This window comes from Rattus norvegicus, chromosome X, assembly GCF_036323735.1.
Source record: "Rattus norvegicus strain BN/NHsdMcwi chromosome X, GRCr8, whole genome shotgun sequence".
Lineage (NCBI taxonomy): Eukaryota > Metazoa > Chordata > Mammalia > Rodentia > Muridae > Rattus > Rattus norvegicus.
Window position 1 is genome coordinate 142413718 of NC_086039.1, and position 22879 is coordinate 142436596.

Genomic DNA, 22879 nt, shown 5'->3' on the forward strand with positions numbered 1-22879 from the left:
TATTCAGACATGCACAGCATTTTAGGATGTGATTGGTGGATACTATATTAACATTTAAAAGTTCTTTTATTTTTACATTAAGAAATTATGAAACTTAATGCTTCCATATACTAGGCTTTCAATGAGTGGAAAACAGTGGCTATCTAATTTGGACAAGGGGAAAGAAAGCTAAAAGCTCTTACCCAAAATGAAATTCTAGGTGCACAGTGTGGGGAAGGCTAAGATAATAACTCAGGGGAAATGCATAGACTATCTTGCACACTGAAAACAGTGTAGTGGCTCTCTATGGCTAGGAGGGACAGGTGGTACAGAAAGAAAAGACTTTTGAACACATTCTGCAACAAAGAGTTTGCAGAAGAAATAGGTTAGGGTACTATCCAAGAACTATCCAAGGTGCCAGACCTAAAGGCTTGGGAAAAGTGGTGGTGTTGATATTGCTGGTAATTAATGGGAAGCCTGCAATGAACTGACTAAAACTAAAGCAATCAAGCTCAATCTAGTTTGCTCTAACAATACTTTGATCCCAAAGCATTAATGGCATAATGAGGGAAAAATTCCCATTTGGGGACATTGACATAATTTACCTCCTTAGGATTTTTCCCCTACAGTGCCATCCACACAAGTTAAATGAATAGCAGTCAGAAAAACATTACAGAAAAGATTATTAAAGACAGAGTATGTAGAATTGGTCTTAGGCGATTTTAAATAGTAACAAGTTTGGTTGAAAAAAAAATAATTTCTGCAATGAGAAGAAACTATATATAGAAAAATGGGAAAATGCTAGTAGGGAAATGTAGGCCATAAGAGATACTGAATATCTTTAAGGACCAATCAGAGGACTGAATGTACAGGGAAAGGAATCTCTTTTCAGCTATGTACAGCCTAAAAGTATACAAAAACTAACAAAGTAAAATGAAACAGTGAAAGTTTATAATGGTGTGTAATATCTCTGAGGCAACGACAAAGCGCTTAGCCAACACTAAATACAGTCCAGGAAGAGGAGAGGAAGAGAAGGAAATAGCAGATATACATGAAGGGAAAATGGCCCAGAGTATTTCTAAAATCAAAGGACAATATTTATTAGTATTTATCTAAAACTCTTGGGGAATGATTATCAGAATGGATTAGGAAAAGACATAGCAATGAGAGAAGTAGATGTTCAGAGCCAAACTGCAAAACACAGAAGTGAAGCCTTGAGAGTATCTAGAAACAACACAAAATACTATGTACAGTGCAATACCTGTCAGATGGCTGTGGACCATCTCATAGATATAAGGAACCACAGAAGATTATAGAACATCTTGTTTGTAAAATTCTGAAAGAAAGAGAATATGTCAAACCTATATTACAAAGATAGCAAAACAAAACTTTCTTCAAATGTGAAAGTAAATACATTTTCAAGACTAAAGTGGCTAAAGTAACACTTTGAACAAATGAAAATTGAATATTTCACTAAGTAAACTACACAACAGAAATATGGCATAAATATAAATAAATTCCTAAGGCTTATGTGAGACAACATATGAGACTAACTATAAAAATATAAAACCTAGATTCTGGGTCAGGACTGTTAACAGACTATATAGGCTTCGAAATTGGAAATCAAGCATTCTAAATGTAAACAAGTAAAACAAATATTCAAAGAGGAAGTTGAAAAAGGCTTTGATTAGAATGATATTTAATGAACATTATATTTCAAAAATGAAGTGAATTTAAAGCATTCCTGAAAAAGAAAATTATGCATGTAAATGTTTTTCCTTAGGAAAAAAGTAGTAGAGGAAATTACATAGGCTTTGTTTCAAGCATATAGAAAAAAAAGAATGAACTGAACCCCAAATAAGAAGGAAGAAGTAATACAAATTATAAAGTAATTCAGTGATAGAAAGGAAATGGAAATAATTACCAAGGTCAAAGTGAATTCTTTGAAAACATTAATAAAAATTTATATATCAGGAAATATAAAGAAGCTATTAATAAAAAACTACCATTATACAATTATTATTAAAAATAAAAGTGATGACAAAAATATCTAAAGGACAATGAGGGGCTACTTGAGCATGTGAATCACAAAAATTGGAAAAAAACTTGAGCAGATAGTTCTCTCAAAACAGTCAAAATTAGACATTTAAATGTCTATAGCATTAGTTATTGAGCATATGCGAATTTAAACCTTAATGTAAGGCTATGGTCTTCACGCAAAAGGAGTACCATGAAAGATCATAAAATGTGTTGATTTTGTGAGCAACCAGAACTCTCCTCCAACACTGGTGGGAGTGTAAAATAGTGTACCCATTTTTAGAAGATGCTAGGCAGTTATTTAAGTTCAATTTATACCAGCATTATAAACCAACGACAAACAAAACATTTCTCCAAAGAAACCTGCTCTAAAAATGTTTGCAGAAGCTTTCCTCATTAAAGTCCTATGTGGGAAATTAACTCGATGGTCCTGACTATATGAATCTGCAAACTGTCATGTTCCTGCAGTGGAAGAGTACAGTGCAATAAAATGTTGTGTTACTCACATGCACAGAAACATGACTGAATTTCAAAAGTATCATGAGTAGAAGAACCCAGATACAAGCAAGAGCATATAGTGTAATGTTTCCATGTACATAAATTTCTACGATAGATAAAACTAGCCTATGGTGATAGAAATAAGTTGGGTGTTTTTCCTGGTTATAGCAACTGTGGACTGCAAAAGGTATTTCACTAGCAAAGTAAACTACTTTCTAGAGTGAGGGAAATCTTATATCTCTAGAGAATGGAATGGTGCACTTATATGCCTTTTTTCCAATGCATGAAACTCTCCACTTAACATCTGTGTACATGTAATATACACAAATACCAAAGCAACTTTAAAGACTACTTTGTGCTTCACTTCTGTGGGGCTGAGTGAGGCAGGTAAGAGAAGAACCATGAACACTGATAAAAGTAGCATTAGTAGAGAGGACTATACACAGTAAATTGTTAGTGAGGTAGACAGTCATTCTTCCTGTATCAGTGGCTGGTGGAGTATGTATTAAACATAGATCTCTGAGTTCCAACAAGTTCAGTATGGAGTCTCCAACCTTAACCACTTTTTACAGAGGATATTGATGGTACATGATATAATTTGGCCACAGCTGTGATGCATTATTTTCAGCCCAGAATATGGACTTTTATCATATAGAAATTCTGCAGACGATGGACATAATCAAATACTATGACCCTCTTACAGTGGAATTTTGATCATGTAAAGATCTTTCCATCAGAATTGTAACAACTAATCAAAGAATCAAAATGCCCCAGATCTACTGTATCTGAGAAAGTATAACATTATATCAGCCCATTTTAAAGACTGACTTTTGGGTTCATTCATATTCAATTTGGCTCATTTATTTAACTTCTCTGAGCCCCAACTTGCTCTGTATGATCTAGTATTCTATCTTGCAGAGTTTTTAGAATTAGTTACATCTGTATAGTATTAAGGCTGGGCAGGTAGTTGAGCTTAATTAACAGTCTCCCAGTCTACCCATTCTGGTATTTATCCATACTTCCTTCCCTTAATAAAGAAACGCAAAGAAAATACTAAGAGCAAGTGGCTCACATATTTTTAAAAAGAAATATTATTGAGGAGAAAAATCAGAATATGGTTCCTTATTCTTAAGTCTACTCTGATTGCATGTAGCAGAGAACTAATTTTGGTACAACCTGTGGGAATGAGATCCAAAGGTCCTTATGTTGCTTCTAGCCTATATTAGCTATATTTTATTCTGTATTTTATGCCCAGCCTTTGTGCCTGAAACATAGTAAGTTCTTAGTATCTCTTTGGTGAATTCACAAAAGAAGGCACAGTAGTTCTCACAATTTGTACACACTTGGCTAAAGCTTGATATGAGATCCTGTAAAGATTTGAATTGTGTTCCTGGCTAGAAATAGTAAAGGCAATAAGATATGTTTCAGATTATCTTAGTAAACTTCTAAATATCAATGATGAAGTTATGAAGTCAAGCGATTATCAGGATTCAATAAAGGTTTTCTGACATATATAATATTTCTAGTTACTATCATTATTATTTTAGTTCTATTTATTAGTGAGATAAATAAAAGAGGACTGGGCCAGCAAGATGGCTCAGAGGGAAGATAAAGGTGCTGACTATCAAGCCTGATGACCCGAGATCAATCCCCACCACTGATATGGTAGACGGAAAGGGCCAACCCCTACAAGCTACCCTCTGATCTCCATATGCATGATATGGCACGTGTGCCCCTGCTTATACACTCCCAAACATACACACGAATAAGTAAATACAATAAAAAATTAAAGGTGTTGACTATGGGCTCTTCTTCCCTAGATTTTATAATCGAGTGATAAAAATAAGTGTGCTAGTAATGCAATACGAGGCTTACAGAATAGAATAAATAGAATAAATAGAATAGATGGCTTACAGCTAGTTTGACCAGAAAGTATTTTTTGAGTTCTAAGGAGGAGAGAAACCGCATTTAGCTGTGAGGAAGGGACTGGCATCTAGAAAGATATATACAAAAGTCAGAAATATTTATGTCCTTTACTCAAGTATGTTTTTTTCAACATAGTAACACCCTGACTATAAATGTTTTAACACATTAATAATTAGCATATCAGTGAAGCCACCCCAGATCTAGGTAAGAAAAGGTATTTATCTTAATTCTGATTGATATTTGGTTTTGAATTGTCATTGCAACCCTCTTCAAGATGTGTTTAATATAAGATAGCCTCAAAGCCAGACTGAGCCTTCCCAGAAAATGGGGTTATGACCCTTGCATTGTGCCACCTTTCTCGTATCTCAGTACATCATAGTTAGGATACTACATGGAGTACACATTAATGAAATGAACACGTTCCTCTTGATTCAAACAGACTAGGTAGCTGAAATAGTAATTCTTGAAGATCAAGAAGGTAGCACGAGGGGGCTGGAGAGATGGCTCGGTGGTTAAGAGCACTGACTGCTCTTCCAGAGGTTCTGAGTTCAATTCCAAGCAACCACATGGTGGCTCACAGCCATCTGTAATGATGAGATCTGATGCCCTCTTCTGGTGTGTTTGAAGACAGCTACAGAGAACTCATACAAATAAAAAAAAAAGAAGGTAGCACTAGAAATTTATGTTGAGACAGTGTTATGGGTTTTGCTTACAGAAAAAAAAGTCAATCCTCTCTAATTCTAACTTGGCAATGAAAGTAAAAACAGAAAAGAGTTTTCTATAAGGAAGGACATGATGAATGCAGAATTTGGAGATGTTATTTGATTTACATTAGGATGATGGCTAAAATGTGTTCTTCCTCATCAATGTAGTTTTGTCCCAATAGAGCTATGATCTGCTTTTTTAAAAATATTTATTTTATTTTTAAATCATGTATATGCATGCTGTGTGTTGATAAGGGGATGTTAATGTAGGTACCCATGGAGGCCAGAAGAGGACATCAAATCTCATGAAGCTAGAGTCTGTTGTGGATACTAGGAATCAACCTCAGTTTTTATTTGTATGCAAGAGCAGTACACACTCTTTACCACTGAGACATTTCTTCAGACCCCAAACTACAAATGTTTTAGGTATAGTGAACTATGTTTCTTATAGAGAATATTGCTATATTTGGTATTTATGAAGAAAATGTATGCATATCACCAAAGAAAGAGTTGTACTATACATTTTCAATGGCAAGTCCTCTGGAGGCTGGTATATGTCCGAGTTATAGCAACCTTCTTGAGCCATGAGAAAGTCCTGAATCCTAACTCAGTTCTCTAAGAACAAAGTAGAGCATGGAGCATACTGGGAAGTACTAAATTAGGACAATGCGCCTGTATATAGATATAGCAAATTGGCATGGGAAACACATTGAGCCTTGGGCTCAGAAAGAATATGCATACGTTAGTTAAATACATATGCAGAAGTGTGGAAATCTATAGATGTCCTTTGCCATTCACTTCAAAAACTGGAGGTTTTGGAGGTGCAAATCAAGTCAGAGCTGAAGAAGTCTTGGTTATTAGGACAGTTCAGCTGGGCAGGCAAGTTGTGAAGGAAAGGAATTATTCACAGGAAGCCAAGGCCTCCTACACAGAAAGAAACTTGCAAACTGTTAAGTTACAAGTCCCTTTTGGTAGTTTTGGTTTGGCTGTTTTTTGTTTTGTTTTCTTTTGTTTTGTTTTGTAATTTCCATGTTGGAAGGCAACACTATTTTTTGTCAAATCAGATAGTAGCTAATTAAATATTAACAAAACAAACTTGTTAAAATGTGTTCTTTTCTCACCACAAACCCCAGGTTGGTTTCAATGCCAACTCAATTTGCCTATAACTTTTTGGAAACAATGTTATTGTATGCAACAAGACATACTTATATTGCCAACCAGTAACATTGCTGGGAGGAAAAAGCACAGAGTATTCATTTTCTCTCCTAAGACAGCGTCCCTGGAGCCTTTCAGCACCTTCAACAGAAGAGGGCACATTTCCTCTGAATGACAAACATGGGCTACCACTAAAGCTAGGAAGCAGCAAGGGCATTTGTGGTGCTGGCAATTAAGATCAACACATTGTTTAATAATTTCAGAGAAATATATTGAGGTTTTCAGTGTTCTCTCTAGCCATCGTAAATACTCACTGAAAAATGAGCCAACAAACACTATATATACAAGTTATAGGCCAGCAGTAAGAACTGCAATATTATAAGATGGCACTTTCAAGCAGTACCCAATGTTTGGAGTGAGTGGATAGCTTATGTTCCCCCTTTGTATCATATGTAAAATGGGCTGAGAATTGTTGATTAAAACATTATAACTTTGGCTAGAAAGAGAGCATGGCAGATAAATGCAAAAATCTTTTTGGCAACTTCTTGTAAAAGTTTGATGACTTGAGTTCAATCCCCAGAATTTGTGGAAAGGTGGAAGAAGAAAATCTACCCTACAAAGTTGTCTTCTGGCTTCCAGATGACTGTCGTGGCTCTTGTATATTTATACATATCATAAACATACATTCACATAATAATAACAAAACAAAAAATAACTTAATAACTTCATTATTCACAAGTAAGTATAGGTAAGATAATTATTTTTAAATTGTGTTTCTTAAAGTTCCCTAAGAGAGCGAAAATTGCCCTCATGTGTTTTGTATTTTGAAAATTCTAAGTCTATATATTTGGATTATTGGGCAGGAATAATAATTGTCAGCAAATAGAAGTCACAAACAGAAAACAACTGAAAGGGACCTTTAGAAACTAGGGAAGTAGTCATGGATAAGCAGAACGCTGCAAGGCAAAGAAAACTAGCCTCTAAAGAAGCAAATGGCCCTGTTAAAACATAGTATGCTAAAATAAGGAAGTATAGAGCAATGACTATGTGCTCATATATGCCTACAATCCCAGTACTTGGCAGGTTAGGAAAATAGGAGGAGACATTGAAAGGCAAATTCAAGGCCAGACTGCATTACGTAAGATCCTATCTATCAACCAGAAACAAATAGACAAACAAAACAATGTGCAGGATAAAAACACCAAACAAAACAAAACAACAACAACAAAAAAAATCTTGGGTTGCTTGTATAAGATCATGAGGACTTCTATGCTATGGAAGGTTATACAGAGCACAGCTATACTCAGTTATTTAGCATATGTAAGGGCCAAAGAGGCATCAGACTGAACTGGAAAGCAGCAGGGGGGACTTAGGGTGAATGTTCTTGCCTGGAGAGCTGTTCAAGTGAGTTCCTTAGAGAGCTTGTTGATGTGATGGCTCGGCCAGTTTCCCCTGTACATGAGCATTGAAGTGTTTTCCTATCTGAAGGCAAAGAAATAAACTACCTCATCTTTCTTGGGATTTGCTGGTCTTTGATTACATAAGTCTTTGTCCTGCTCTCATTTTCACTGTGCTACCATGAACTGAGTGACATTCTCCTGTCACCTCAGGTACTTTTCATATTCTTTTCAAAAAGGAACACCTGAAGCAAATAAGTCACTGTCGCACCGATCCTTTCTGGACCGGAGCTAGGTTATCCATGAATATACATCTACCAAAATGCGCACGTCTATTTCTAACATTTCATCAATCAATCTTTGTTACATAGAATTAGTTTGTGCTTGAATCTATCCCAACAGCTTAGATGGCAATGTAGCCATTTCCAATTGATAGTTGCACATGTCAGTCTAATAATTGATTGGTAAGAATTACTTGTGTCACAGACCTTACTCAGCAGAGAATGTTTCTCAAGCACAGTGATAAATATAAACTTTTCAGCTATATAGGCTATATTTGAAGCTGGCATACATAGAGTCTGTGGTCCTTTAGGAATCATTAGCAGTTTGTCTGTCCCTATCCATTAAGTGTAAACTATAATGGGTTCATCTGAGACATAGACTATAAATATTAGCTTTTAAATAGTAAACACATGTCACAAATTTTTGGATGATCCTTATCATTATTCTTGTTTTGGCCGATGTAGCCTTTCAAGTCAGCCCTTTCTCCTTTTCATGGGATGCATGTAACATGGAAGATTTATCCAAACCTTCATTTGGGGTTGCTCTAGGACCACCCCAAGTAATATAGCAGATCTTCATATGTACTTTTAAAGAACCATGCCAATCTCAATTAATCACACGAATGTATCCATGCTGCTCAGAAGTTTGGCAACAGGGATTGATTTAGAAGAAACAAAAATACCACAATGAGCCATCACTCATCTGAACGAAATGTTCTAGCAATCTAAAACACTTAGAGAGGTTTACATTTGCTGGATAAAGTTCAATGATAAGGAAAGTGAAAAGAGCTTGAATGAAATATCTTGCCTGATGAAGCTTCTTTATTCAGATTATAAGAAGACTGAAAAAGAAAACAAAAATGTTCCGAGAAATGATGTCATGTTTTTCATACAGCTATGTGTTAAATTTTCCCATCAAAAATTAGCCATTGGAGCAATTTGAACCCTCTAAAAGAAACCCTGCTTTGCTATTTTCAAAGAGCCTTGAAAGCGGCCACTGGTTCCGGTGACCTTCTCTTTTGCACTTGTTTTTCCATATGCTGGAGGCTCATGGGCGTTGGTTCCATTGGCTGACTGCAGCGTGTCCCTGGCCGCCATGGAGGAACAAACACATCCTCTCCCAGATTCCTTGTGGCATTATGGACTGCCTATCTTCTGTGATTTCCCTGAAGATACATCTAATAGGATTCTCAGAATTATTGCCAGAGTGTGCTCTCCTTTCCCTAGCTGTGTGTCACCTCTTTATTTCCTGTCGCTAAGAGAAAAATAGGCTTAAAGCTAATGACAATGACTTATTCTCCTGTCTTTCTACATCAAGTCAACTTAACCCTTGCGACGATGTGTAAGGAGAGTTAATGCAAGTTTAGAAGTAGGAACTCTCTTGAATCAGCACAGTACCATTTACCAGATATACCACAGCTTCCAACCATCAAATATACACACTAATTTTTAACAGCAATATCTCAAAATTTTCCTTGAAGAAACAAAACAAATTCTTTTCCCTGAGTCTAGATGTACAGCCAAGCATCCCATCAAGAGAGAGAGAGAGAGAGAGAGAGAGAGAGAGAGAGAGAGAGAGAGATTTTCACAGAAAGATTCACCCAGCATTTGTTAATTTCCACAAAGACATCAATGCCTAGGATTATCTTTTAAATCTACATCCTTCAAAATACATTGTTTAAATTCTTACCTGAATACGACTTCCTTAACAAAGCCATGCTTCTTTATAAGATGGTCCTACCCAGACAATTGCTGTCTACATTTGAAGCAGACACAGAGAGATCAGAGAAAGTTTAAGGCATATCTAAAGTATTCTCCAAGGTACTGGCCAGAAGCATCAAGCTCGTACTCGCGGTATAGAGAGATCATTAATGGGCATTAGTGACAGACCATTATGACTCTCACAGATCATTAATGATTCATCGTGTAGCAGTATCGTTCTGGCAGTAATCAGACCAATGCTTGGACGCAGTTATAAGCTTGGCCCATACTATTTGCTTAAACTTATTATTTCCAAGCATAAAATTTTATTTTGCCTTCTAGAATTACGAAAAATGGTCTGTAACATGATCCTTCAGCACATCAGCAGAGCTTTTGGAAGTATGCTACCTCATTTGGTAGATGCCTCTCCTAAGGTCAGAAATACTGTATTCTGAAGGCTCCCCAATAGCTTTTGGGATGTAGAAATGGGTCTTTTATTTTGAAATTGAATTATTGATGAATAGAAAATGCTACAAGCAAAACATTTGCAAGAATTACAGTTGCTCAGGCTTCTGAACACTATGTGTAAAAGGTTGAAATTCCATCTTGACTTTCACTTTTTTGCCTAAAACAAAACATTTTCATATCAAAGTCCTTTGTTAAAAATTTACAGAAACAATTAGCAGCGTAAGACAAAGCTTTCAGTCCAATGTAATAAGATTCAACATAGAAAGTACAGAAGCACTCAAACCTCTTAGTATAAAAATCACAATTTTAAGGAAAGGCAAGACCATAAATGAAATCACCATCCTTTTTTAAATTTTGCTTGATAGGAGATCCACTATTTTGGTTAAAAATGCAAATGTGAATGGAAATTTAAGTTATTCCGGGAGAAAATGAGTCTTTTCTATTGAACAGATTGGATTCTCCTTCTGTGTGGCTCTGGGAAAACTTCCCTTGAGTCAGAAAGAAAGGAAATCTGTCTCAAGTTCTGAATATTGTCACTATCAATGAATATTGAAGAATTACTGACACCCACAGGGAGCTATATTTATGGAGCCCATCACCCATTTTCACGGCTATATGGAAAGGAAGATTATGTATATTCAAAAGCATTCCATGAACTTACAGATTTTTCCTTAAGCTTCGCTGCATAATCAAAATTGCCTTGAGCTCTCACTGCTTCCACTTTCCATCCAACACTAAGAGTGCAGTAGCAACAGCTGCAATTGTGAGCCCCTCCCAGAGGGAGCCAGCCTCAAGCAGAATTGGGTTAGCTATGGGGATGGGATTTCAGCAGGAGGCAGAGGATGGAGCAAATTTGTTCTGCTCTCATATCAACCCTCCCCTACTCCCCACTAGCTATCCACAGCCTGAAGACTTGAACATCAGGATCTCTTCAAACCCAAATGGGCAGAAGAGCTATTCCTTGAGAGGCAATACTGACTTCCTAGATGCTTAGCCTGCATGGCTTCATAGAGCAGTGCTCTGGGAAGGGCCTCACACTTAGTTTATTACTTTCCTGTCTTTGTTTAGAAATCCATTAATAGTCTTTGAACAAGGAGCCCCATGTTTTTGCTTTGCAGCAGACTGCCGTTTACAGCCAGTTGCATGCCTTATGAGAATCGTTTACTAAGCAGTTCTGCTTGAAAAGTTAGAGACATGGGGAGCTTCCGAAGGGGCCATGGTTGCCCACTGATTGTTCTCGGACTAGACAGCCTAGATTATGCTCAGACCACCAGGAACATAGTTGTATGTGCAGATTCCTGATGGCAAACCAAATGGGCTAATGGAAGAATTTAGTCTTTAGTGAACTCTTTACACAGGAGAGATGCCAACTTCCTTCAAACAAAAATAGAAAATCCTAATATGGAGGCAGCATCTCTTGGCCACTTTGAGAGCTCTTTTCAAAAGGCACTTCCCACGGGGCGAAATTAAGTCATCGCCATCTGAGTGGTCTTATCAGGTCTAAGCAAGAGATCCAGTCTTTCAGCTATGCTTCTGTGCAGGGTCTGCACAGACCAGTGAACTATGGAAGGGGTCCTCAGGGATACGAGCAATTCAGTCACTTGAAGTCTGAATAAACAAATGAGGGCAGGGCTGACCTAGAGCCAAATAGCAAGACAGGGAAAATCTACTTAGGTTGCTCTCTCCCTCCTTTTCCAGTCACTAGTGTGTTCTTGCTCCTCTCTAGATGCCCACAACTCAACTTCTAGGCCTCTCTCCTGCCCACCTGATGCACCATGTACCTACCGCATGTATTCTGCATTGACCTGTTCTCCTAATCTTCTAATTAGATACTCTCTGTGTATATGGAGGAAAGCCACCAGATTACAAAAAATTACAAGACTTGTCAATTTTTGTAAAAATATTTTCATCTTTGGACACATATGCCCTGTTCTCCAACAGTCATGCATTAAGGTACCATGGCTTCTAAGCAACAGAGTGTCCACTTGGTATTCTTTATCTATGTAAGCGTGTTTTTCAATTTCTTTATTAATTTTATTTTATAAGCCCCCACTTTAGAAAGTTCCTAGAAGGCAGGTTGAGGCTGAGCTGGGTTTTGGTACAGGAGACCACCTCCAGTGTTACAATGCCTATCAGGATTTTCTGAGTTATTAAGGTTCTTCCATACATCTATTACCTCACCCAAATTCTTCTCTTTTCTACATACTAATCTTTCAACCTTCTTTAGGAAGATGTTTTTTTCTGGGAGCCTCTTTTCACTTTTTAAAATTGATTAAGGCCTCTTTTGTAACAATGTACCCAACTTAAGGCTCTATCCTTCTAGTATGAAGCTTGATTGTTTTCAACTGTTTACATGATCCCTCTTTTTAATGGACTGTGAGCAGACAGAAAGCATGGATCCTGTGCAATGTGATGGGCACCTGTGAGTACATCAGATCAATAGAGAACAGTGCTATCCTCAGTGGTGAGGATACTAGAATCCTGAAGCCGTGTGGCTACTATGCCCAAGGGATATACATACTTACAGGCTATCCAGTTCTGCATTGACTGATGTGGGCTGTGACCGCATATGACAATTTTCATTCCAACCGTCAGTGGGAGTCAGGACTCTGTGCTGTGTCACTCATCTTCTCTAATGGTTTTTCTCTCCCTCCCTCTCTTCTGCCCTCCCTAACTTATTTTCCTCCCTCACCCCACGTTCCCCTCCTTGCCTATAAACCTATAATACCTCTCCAAAGTTACAATACATCATCTGTCCCTTCAGGCAGAGTCTAACTAAACAGAAGCTGACAAATCTAGTTAACTCTGCCGAGTGGCCTTTAATCCAAAAGGTTGCAGACTGTCATGCTTCCATTTCTCTGTGGTCAAGCAGCATAAGTAAGCTTCCTGCCTTCCTGGAGGCCCCAATCAATACTCTGCCCTCTTCTTCAAGCCCAGACACATCAAAGGCAATAATGCCTGAGATTTAATCATCTCGAATTAAAATGTAAAGCTGTGTCTTCAGGTCCCCTTGATAGTTTAATTGTTTGGAAATGTCTTCCGAAGCTTACGTAAACAAATTTGTAGCACAATGTCTACTTGCTTTGCTTTCCCCAGCTCTAAGTTGATTAATAAGAACATTTTGCTGCAAACTGAGCATCTCCACTGCTTTTACCCAAGAAAGTCTTAAGCAGAGGGAGAAACTTATAAAACTAAGGTCAGATACATTTTCTATTTAAAAGCACTGGGTATCAAGGAACTGAAACCCAATATCTACATAACCACACTCCTGGATGTTTATAAGATTCTTATAACAGCTAACTTTGGTGTTGAACCACATGTCCTTCAGTAGGCGAGCATATAAACAAACCAGCAATCCAGAAAATGTTAGCAAGAGTCAAGCTAACAAGCTACGACCGATAAGACATGGAAGAAATTTAAACAGTTACAACTAGGTAAAGAAATGCCAATCCTGTTGGGGTATATTCTGTGTGATTCCAACTACATGACAGCCTAGAAAAGGCAATACTATGAATACAACTTTAAAAAGTCAGCATTCGCCAGGACTTGGATAAATAGGTGGAGCTCAGAAGAAAATTTTCAGTCAAACCATCCTGTATAATGCTATAAAGGTACCTACAGTTATTATATGTCCATCAAAGCTTTAAGAACACCAAGAGTGAACCTAATACAAACTGGGGTTTTGAATGATAGTGGTATGTCCATGTAGACTCACTACTATAAGAAAGATGTGTCAATCTGGCACAGAATATTGTTTGGGGGTGCATACACGGGATAGGGTGTGTATGTGAACTCTGTGAACTTTATGATAATGTTTGCTTTGTGTCTAAAATCACTTTAGAAAGCAGTCGATTCAAAATATAAATATAGTTTTTAAAGGAGAAGCTTATTTTAAAAACAAAACGTACCCAAATACAAACAAAACCTTTCATTTTGTCCTGATTATATAGTTATACCAAGTTTCATTTTAAATTTTTCTTTGCTTCTTTGCTTGTTTGACTTCTTTCTTTGCACGTGAGTAAACTTTAGCTTACAGCTGACAAATATGAAGTCCTTGTTTTAGGTCACAAAGCCAGCACCTGGCTGGAAGGCAGTTAAAGTTTTTGAAGGTGGTTTTGAAGTTAAGCTGTCTACCTCTGAAAGCTTCTTCCAACCCAGAGTTTCAATGACTGTTTCACATCCTCCGTAATGTGGTCTGCAGTAAATCTAATTTGGAACCATTGGTTATAAAAAAAAGTCACTTATTTTCTACAATACTAAGGTGTTCCAGGGAGAAGAGGCATCCTGCTCAGAATGGCCTACCCAGTCACATCAGATGCCTTCTTGTTATTAGCTACCAGGATCTGCAACTCCCTTGTATTTTTTCTTAAAGTCAGTAAGCAGGGAGATACTCTGTTTCTTGTAAACATAGGTGATTACTTCAATAATGTCCCGCTGGCTTTTCTGCCCACCGTTCAAGTGCAATCAGCACTGGTAACACCCTGAGATAGGGAAGTCACCAGTGCTGCCTTGTGTGAGTCTAAAAACAACATCTGTTTGTATTTCACACACACACACACACACACACTCACACACACAAACACACACACATACACACACTCACACACACACATACACACACTCACACACACACATACACACACTCAAACACACACACACATACACACACACTCACACACACACATACACACACAGACACACACTCACTCTCACACACACATGCACACACATGGTGGTAAGATTTGAGTAACAATAATTTTTTCATTGAACAATTATGCAATTAAATGACTATGAAGTTCTTACTGCAGTAACTGGCACCTTTTGAACAGTCAATGGAAGGGAGTCAGTTCATACCCTTAGTCAGTTTTTGCCCATTCACTATCTCCTCTGTAATCTCACCATTATCCTTTCTGAAATTTTGGCAGCATTTTTTTTTGAAAACAGATCAATAAGCAAGCAGCCCACAGACATTAACTGACTCCTTATACTAGGAAATTTGTTGAGTTGATTATATATATATGGAAAATATACAGATTTACAAGGCCTGAGGTCTACATACAGAAAAATAGAAATGAACATAGTTTTAAAATATCTTTAAAATATCCAGAATCTGAGAAAACAAGGTATATACACTGAAGAATGAAACAGGACATGACATGTTGCAGACATGTTTGGATTTATCTAAATCAGTGGTTTCACCATGTCCAACTCCCATAAACACTGGCTTTGTTCACTGTGCTCCTACTGTGCTCCTTTCTGTTTTAGAAAATTGGTATGAGGTAGTGTCTGCAGCTAGTATCAGTGCCTCCAAGTATAAAGAGCTGACTAACGTCCTGCCTCTGATGCCCTGAGGAGTCTTCTCAAACATTCTGGCAGAGGAAAAAATAAAAACAATATATTGAATGAATAATGAATTTTTCCACGGGGTTTCACCCATGACAAAATATGTCAAAATTTGTTAAGAAATTGATTCCAGACACATTCCAAATCATATGTCTTTGTACCAGATGCTTGGATCTTATAAACATGCTAGTTAGGTGTGTGTGTGTGCGCGCACATGCTCCTACATGTGTTTATAAAATGCGCATGCAGTAAGGATTGTTCTGAGACATATATATTTACTGAGAATAATGGAAGAGATTCCTTCCTTCCACAATAGCATGTAGTATAGGAAAGATAAAAAAGTTAACTTGATTTCTCCAATTCCTTATTTTTTCCATAAAGAACAAATTAATCCAGAATGGCTTCTTTCTGTGTTTATAGCATCCCCTAGTGGACAAAAACTATATTTCAGTTGGAGGCTAAGTCCTTTCCAACAATGTTTAAGAAACACAAGCAAGCTAATTGGTGACATTAGTCCAATGGAATAATCATCTCTATAGCTCAGATTTGCAAACATGAAAAGCATTTCTTGAACATGCATCATGAAAAGATGGGTCGTTTTGCTAAGAGCCTCTTTCTGCATAAGAAGACAGTCTATGAGCCCCTAATCTCCAATAAACTGATCGTGTAGACAATAGCAGTGGCAGCGGGAAATGTAGTAAGTTGGTTCAACGAGTTTGACAACTCTAAACGAGTTTCCACTAAAGACAATTTAATTTTACTCCATAAAAGGATCAAACTATTTTCAGAAAAGCTACTTGGGCTGCAGTATGGATAATTGTGCCAAAGTGGGGTAAGAAGGGAGATAGGAAACAGATAGGACAAGTATGTAGTATATGTATAAATCCAACATTTAGAAGGCTCAAACAGTGAGTTTCAGGACAGTTAGAACAATATAGTGAGACCCTGTCTCCAAAGACAAACAAACAAACAAACAAACAAACAATCAAAACACCCTACCAAAGCCTGAAATACTGTCTAGCAACACTCTTGGGGAACCTGGTTCTGTTACATATAGAGCAATTTTCACAAAGGCTTGGTTGGCTCTTGGGTTAGGGGAATGTCAGGGAGCTGCTATCTGTGGTAGTTTAGGTGGAGAATACAGTGTAGGAGAGATCTACCCTTTAGGTAGACCCAGCATGTGGCAAAATGGTGAACAACGTGGTGTCCACAACCATACAATATAGACTTAGTTTTGGGCTCTGTTTCTCATTCTCTGTGCTTCCCTGAACCTATTTCTATATTTTTTACTTCAGTTTCCTTCCCTGTGAAATAAATATGTTAGCAAAATGTTGTGATATTTGCTAAACACCTACTATAGTACCTGTACTTATTAAGCACTTGATAAGCATTAATTTCTTCCGTTTTCCTCTTCCCGGCCAGCTTTGTAAGATGTCTGGTATATACACCCTAAATGCATTCCCCAGAATACTCTAGCCTGGGCTTCTATTTGAAAGTATCTAGTGATTTCATCTGTGTTTTCCTCTCGATAAAGGCAGAGGCCAAGGCATTGGAAATAAGCCAAGGTCTCACAGTCCTCAATGACCAGTCTGTGAAACTGCCAGCACTCACCATAGAGCAAGGAACCTGGAAACAAGCCTCACAATACAAGGACAGCTAGATAGAGGAAGGTGTCCCAGTCAAGATGAAATGCAAGTCAACGCACTGGGCATTGTGGGAAATGGAAAGTCATGTGCAAGAAGTACAAGGCTGTGTGCGTAGGGGGGCGATTAACACTGGGGCAATTTCTTGATACCTGGTATCAAAAATGGCAAAACTCAGGTCTTTTCTTTTGTTTTTAAAGCAGTCTATTTACCCTAGAAATTGGGATTCTGGGCCTTAATTGTATTCTGGGCTTTGGGACAAGGAAAGGAAAGGAAAGGGAAGGGAAGGGAAGGGAAGGGAAGGGAAGGGAAGGAAAGGGAAGGGAAGGGAAGGGAAGGGAAGGGAAGGGAAGGGAAGGGAAGGGAAGGAAAAGAACTCAAGTCTAGGACAGGGTTCTCTGTTACAGGACAGGGCTGGGCATATAACTCAGTAATGAACTTGAGTTAGAGGTTGGACTCAGGGAAGGCATTCCGGAGACTGAAGTGTGATAAAAGATCAGGAGATAACCGAGGAGAAGAGTAACTGTTACCTAAACAGGCACAATCTAAAGGAATTATAAAAAACCTTTGCACCAATGGCCTCTTACCTCTCAGGAGGAAGAGAACAACACATTCGTTTGTGTGTACAAGGTTATTGACAGAGGTTAGCCCCTATGTATTCATCATAGAGGAAGACTACCAAACCGAGCCTTATCACAATTAGAGATGCCCATCACAGAGCAGGTATTTGGATTTGAGTTCTGATGTCTTGCTTTCTTTAGTCACAGCAACTTAGAAGAGTATAGACTGCATTGTCTGAGAAGATTCCAGGGGCTAAATCCAAGACATTCAGGCTTAAGGCAATCTGACACTTTAGGAATGAATGAAACTCAGAATGCCAAGGATGACATGAAAGATTTTGCTATGCAAGTTGCTAGTGGTTGGATCTTCTATGTGTCCCTGGCCAACAAAGGCACTTGAGAGTACTGAATGCAGGGTTTGGAGATAGGAAGACACCTGATATTATGAGCATTTCAAAAAGGCCTCACTGGCTGCAGCATGAAATGCAGTGTAGTGGGTGGTTACAGATGTTAAGACTAGAGGAAGAAAGACATTTGAGGCTGTCATCTGTCCACAGAACAATGGTGATAGCCTAACTGAAGACATTGAGACAGTGACTGAAAAATGCAAGGGGCTACCAATCTAATACATAGGTATTATTGAAGAAGTTAGTAAAGAACTCAATATGGAGCCAGAAGCGAGAACGAGGCTTCAGAAAGTAGTCTAAGACTTCTGAACGAACAACTGGATGGCATAGGTGTTATCATCCATCCCAACAGAGCACTGCAGAGTACATTTCCCCACTTTTCTCTTAGTACAGCTAAAGGAAATAAACTTGAGTAGAATTAGGAAGTGACTAGCAGGTAAGCACTATAGGCCTTTTTAGGTCGGGTCTCACCATGTAGCTTTAGCTGTCCTCGAACTCACTATGTAGATCTGCCTGAATCTGCTCCCTTCAGATTAAAAGTGTGTGCTACCATAAGCGGCTCAGATACCTAAAAACTAATTACTTTGTGTCTGGGCGGCACACACATGCACAGATATATATATATACACAAAGTTAGTATTGGATATGTGTATATGGCATGGCAGTGACCATGATCTAAAATAAAGAAGAGGGAAGAAGACTAGAAGGACAGGTTCTATAGTGATGAGATGATGGTAATTGCAAAACTTGGTGGTAGGGGACATGGATGGATGGGATGCTCTCTAGCAAGAATGGGTACAGCGAGATGAGAAGGATGGTGATAGGCACACGTATAGAGATCACTGTGCGGGGTCAGTGAGATGACTCAGCAAATAAAGGTTATCCTCATTACCATTACCAACATTCTGGAAATCATTGTTACCACTCCTGGTGCAGATGTCATTTATGTTTTTATTTATTTGACAAGTGACAAAAGGGATCAGAGTATAGACATGGTTGCAGTTTACTTAGCTAGTGGATAAACCTAGAAGGGAAACAATTTAGTAATGCAATGCGTATTACTGATCACCTATGATGGTTCATGTTAGAAGAAAGTTGTCTCCATTCTCACATGAGCCCCGAGACAATTAGACATTAAGAAGAGCATACTGCAAGTTCATGCATATTTATGTTTGTTACTTAATTTAAATATGTATGCTTGTGCATACTGACAATGTAAATAATTCAAATGTAAGATATTAGATATATACATTTGCATAAATGTGCATGGTCACGTATAGGTGCTCAGGCATGATGAATCATTCTGCAAATGGGACTTCCCAAGAACAGACTGAACAAGATCTAAGTACCAGTAACCTCACAGTAACCTCACCAAGGCTGTCTATGTCCCCGAATGCCTGAAGCTAAGCCTTTCCACCTCACACTGCCTGGAAGCACACAAATCTTTAGTATTGTTTTGAGCAAAGCATAGACCATGGGTTTAATCTGAAATATATTTTTGTGAACAATTTATTTTCCAGACATTTATCCTTTGAGGCTATTTCTCACTGTCAAGAAAAGTCAGAGGTATCTATGTTTGAATCAGCACCTTCCATAACTCATTTTTATTGATGATTGTTTTATAAGCTGAAACATGAAAAGAATCTTAAAATGTGAAATATGTATTTAGGTAACTGACCATATTATAGGTTTCTTCATTTTTCCTATATTTCGTAAGCACTACTGTGTTTATGGAGCTAATCCTGCTATTCAGTCACTGGCTGAAAGGACACTGGATCCCATGCATAGTTTTAGGCTCTAAGGAAATTAAAACTGGATCCAATTTTTGCGTCAGCATGTTTTGAAATTTTGTTATTTTTAAAAGCTAAATGCTGGAAGGCTTTCTTTTCTTTTTTCCCCTTACTGTGACTTAGCCCACATGATAGCTTATCTCAATTGGTAACTTGATCCGATTGACTGATGCCAAGAAGATTAGTAAAGGCAAACGTCTGCATGTATCCCTGAGGGCATTTCTAGATGTGACTGGATAAAGGGGCGTCTCAACTGATGCATGACTTAGTCTACTGATGGCTCAATAATATGACATCACTGGGAAATGAAAGGTAGCAGATGAGGGCTACTTAGAGGAAGTAGGTAACAGGAGAGATACCCTGGGGAGAATACATTGTTTTTTGTCCCCTCCCTGCCTCTCCCTTTCTGCCTACTGATTAGCATGTGGTGAGCAGTTCTGTTCCACCATGCCTCTTCTGCCTTGAGACTCTGCCTCACTTCTGGCTGAGAGTAATGAAGCCAGCCAGCCATGGACTGAAACCTCTGAACTCAGGAGTCCAAATTCTACCTCCTTTAAGTTCTTTCTTTCATGTATTTGTAACAATGAAAGCTGAACAGCCGCTTGCGGGAGAAGGTAGGCACCGTCAATGACTTAGTTTCAATTATCAGATAAGAATACAGTTATAGCAAATGCGTGAGGATTTCTTATGTTGGGGAAATGGCGGCACAGTCAGGAAGTACTTCTCCATTTTGATACGTTGGATTTGTAGAGCGCAAGCCGTCAGGGCATATCTGTTTATCAAAAGAGTGCTTATTTGTATGCATGAGTTTCAAGAGCTGAATTCAGTCAAAAATAAACAATGCCAAACTATAAAGCTCCTGGGACATTTGAGTTGGGTACATGAATTCTATAATCCCACCAAGCATTCTATTTCTGTGGCCAAATATGGACACTGTTGGAATTTAAGACTAATGTCTACGAATAGAAATTTCTCTTTCATGAAATGGCTTAGATTAAGGTGACATCCAATCTCAGGGATGTAATAGGCTTGGGTATGACCTGGCTGACAACATACCCAGTTAACGAGAATAGTTTTGTCCATCAAAAAACAGCAACCAGGGCTGCACAGGTGGTTCAGTGGGTAAGAGCATCCAGTACTCTTTGTACAAGACCAGAGTTTAGTTCCTAGCTGCAACATCAGGTGGCTCACAACTGCCAGGAATACAGCTCTAGGGGCATCTGACACCTCTGGCCTCCACTGGTACATCTGCATATACACATAATTAAAAAAATAAAGTACATCTATAATTGTTATAGCTTTCTTACAGATTAAAACTCTATCAGATACTCCTAGCCTTCAAATGGTGCTTTCATGTCAGAATAGTCTGCTTTTCTGAACTATCTGTGTGTCTCCCTCCTCTCTAGGGAGCTAATACATAGCAATTGAACCTTGTGGAAGAAGAGGAAGAAAAGGAGGACTTGTTGCTAACACAGAAATGAATTTCTGTTCTTAGCACCTGCAACTCACAAAGCACAAAAGCTTCTGATCAAACCATGAAATGACGTCCTAGTCAATCAACTTTATTAATATTTACAGTGTTAGCAATAGATTACTACTATGCAGGCCTACAAGTGACTATTCGACAGAAGTTCATTTACTTGTGTTTTTTCTAGTCAGGGAGTACGCTTAATATATGTAAATGCTGATATTCTGCTTAAAATTGGAGAAAAGAATCCAGGAAAGTGGATGAGGTATACATAATTAATATGTATGTAATATCCATTAAAAAGTGGGCTGTGTGAAATATGGGAGTTTGTTTGGATCTCGTTATGTTCTCAGTACATAATAGGCACCAGTGCAGACATAAGTACCACTGTCAACTTGATTAACTTGATTTGTTCATGCCTCCTCTAAGCCTTATTAAATTTCTTTCCATTTCCTGGCTAGCACCACCTTCCTTCCCCTTCACCTCAGCTTTCGCATTCTCTCTTCTCTATTATCTGGAATTATCATTTCCAGTGTATAGAGGAATGCCTCTCAATGTAACTTCACCAAGTTAACTAACCTCAGACTGCTGTTTGTAGAAGGGAATGTGGGCGGCTAGCATACTTGCCCATAGCTGACTATCAATAGTTTGGAGACAAACTATCAATAGTTTCCTAATTGATTAAAATGAAGCTTGTGCTAGATGGTTTTTGTGGAATCTAGTGTGTGTGTGTGTGTGTGTGTGTGTGTGTGTGTGTGTGTGTGTGTATTTTGGTGGTTAATAAGTGCATAAAATAAATTCAGTATGGAAGTGTAGAATTCAGCATGAAGCTCTGCAGCTTTGTTTCTGTTGCCTGTTCCAACTGTACAGAAGTTCACTGAGTTCTGTAGTCTTTGGCTCTGGTTTACTTTTGTCTGTGATGCTTTTATTTGCAAGTTTTTTTTAAATAATAAGTCTTATAAAATAAAAAATAAATGAAGCACTAACTACATGCTAGAGTGGTTCACAGTATTCTAACTTTTGTACAATTTCTTTATGCTACTATGTATGTTTTTTCTTCTGGGAAGTTACATGTTTTGGTACATTCCAGGCATAGCATATCTACCCTACATGTAGTAATAATGTGGAGACAAAGATTCGGAGACAGAAAGATGTATCCAGTTAACACTGAGGTACTTTGTGTTTAATCGCCCTTCCCCTATTCATATGTTGACGTCCTAAGTTCCGGTATCTTAGAATGCCATTGTGTTTGATGATAGGTCTTTTTCAGATGACTCATTTAAAATGGGGTTATTAGGATGGGCCTTAAGACAATTTGATTGAAGTTATAAGAAGAGATCAGCATGTGCAAAGATTGGGGGTTCATGCACATAAAGGAAAAGCCATACAATTAACTGCCCTCTGTTTACCTGGAAATCTCAGAGAAACCCAAGCTTATTGACACTCTGATCTATGTTTAGCCTCTAGAACTGTTAAAAGCCTCCAGTAGTTTATTATGGTAGCACCAGTAAACAAACACAAG

At 38.1% G+C, this 22879-nt stretch overlaps 1 protein-coding gene across 6 annotated transcripts in view; it reads right to left on the minus strand.

The window, feature by feature from the left end:
• Fgf13 (fibroblast growth factor 13) overlaps positions 1–22879 on the minus strand; it is a 526201-nt gene that overhangs the window by 101337 nt on the left and 401985 nt on the right. The window contains exon 1 of one of the 6 annotated variants that reach the window (NM_053428.2): positions 9668–9819. The exons of the other annotated variants lie outside the window; for them this stretch is intronic. Coding sequence (NP_445880.1) covers positions 9668–9695 — 28 coding nt within the window. The 5' untranslated portion in view covers positions 9696–9819. Of the gene's footprint in view, positions 1–9667; positions 9820–22879 lie in introns of those variants that run through there. 6 annotated transcript variants of the gene reach the window in all.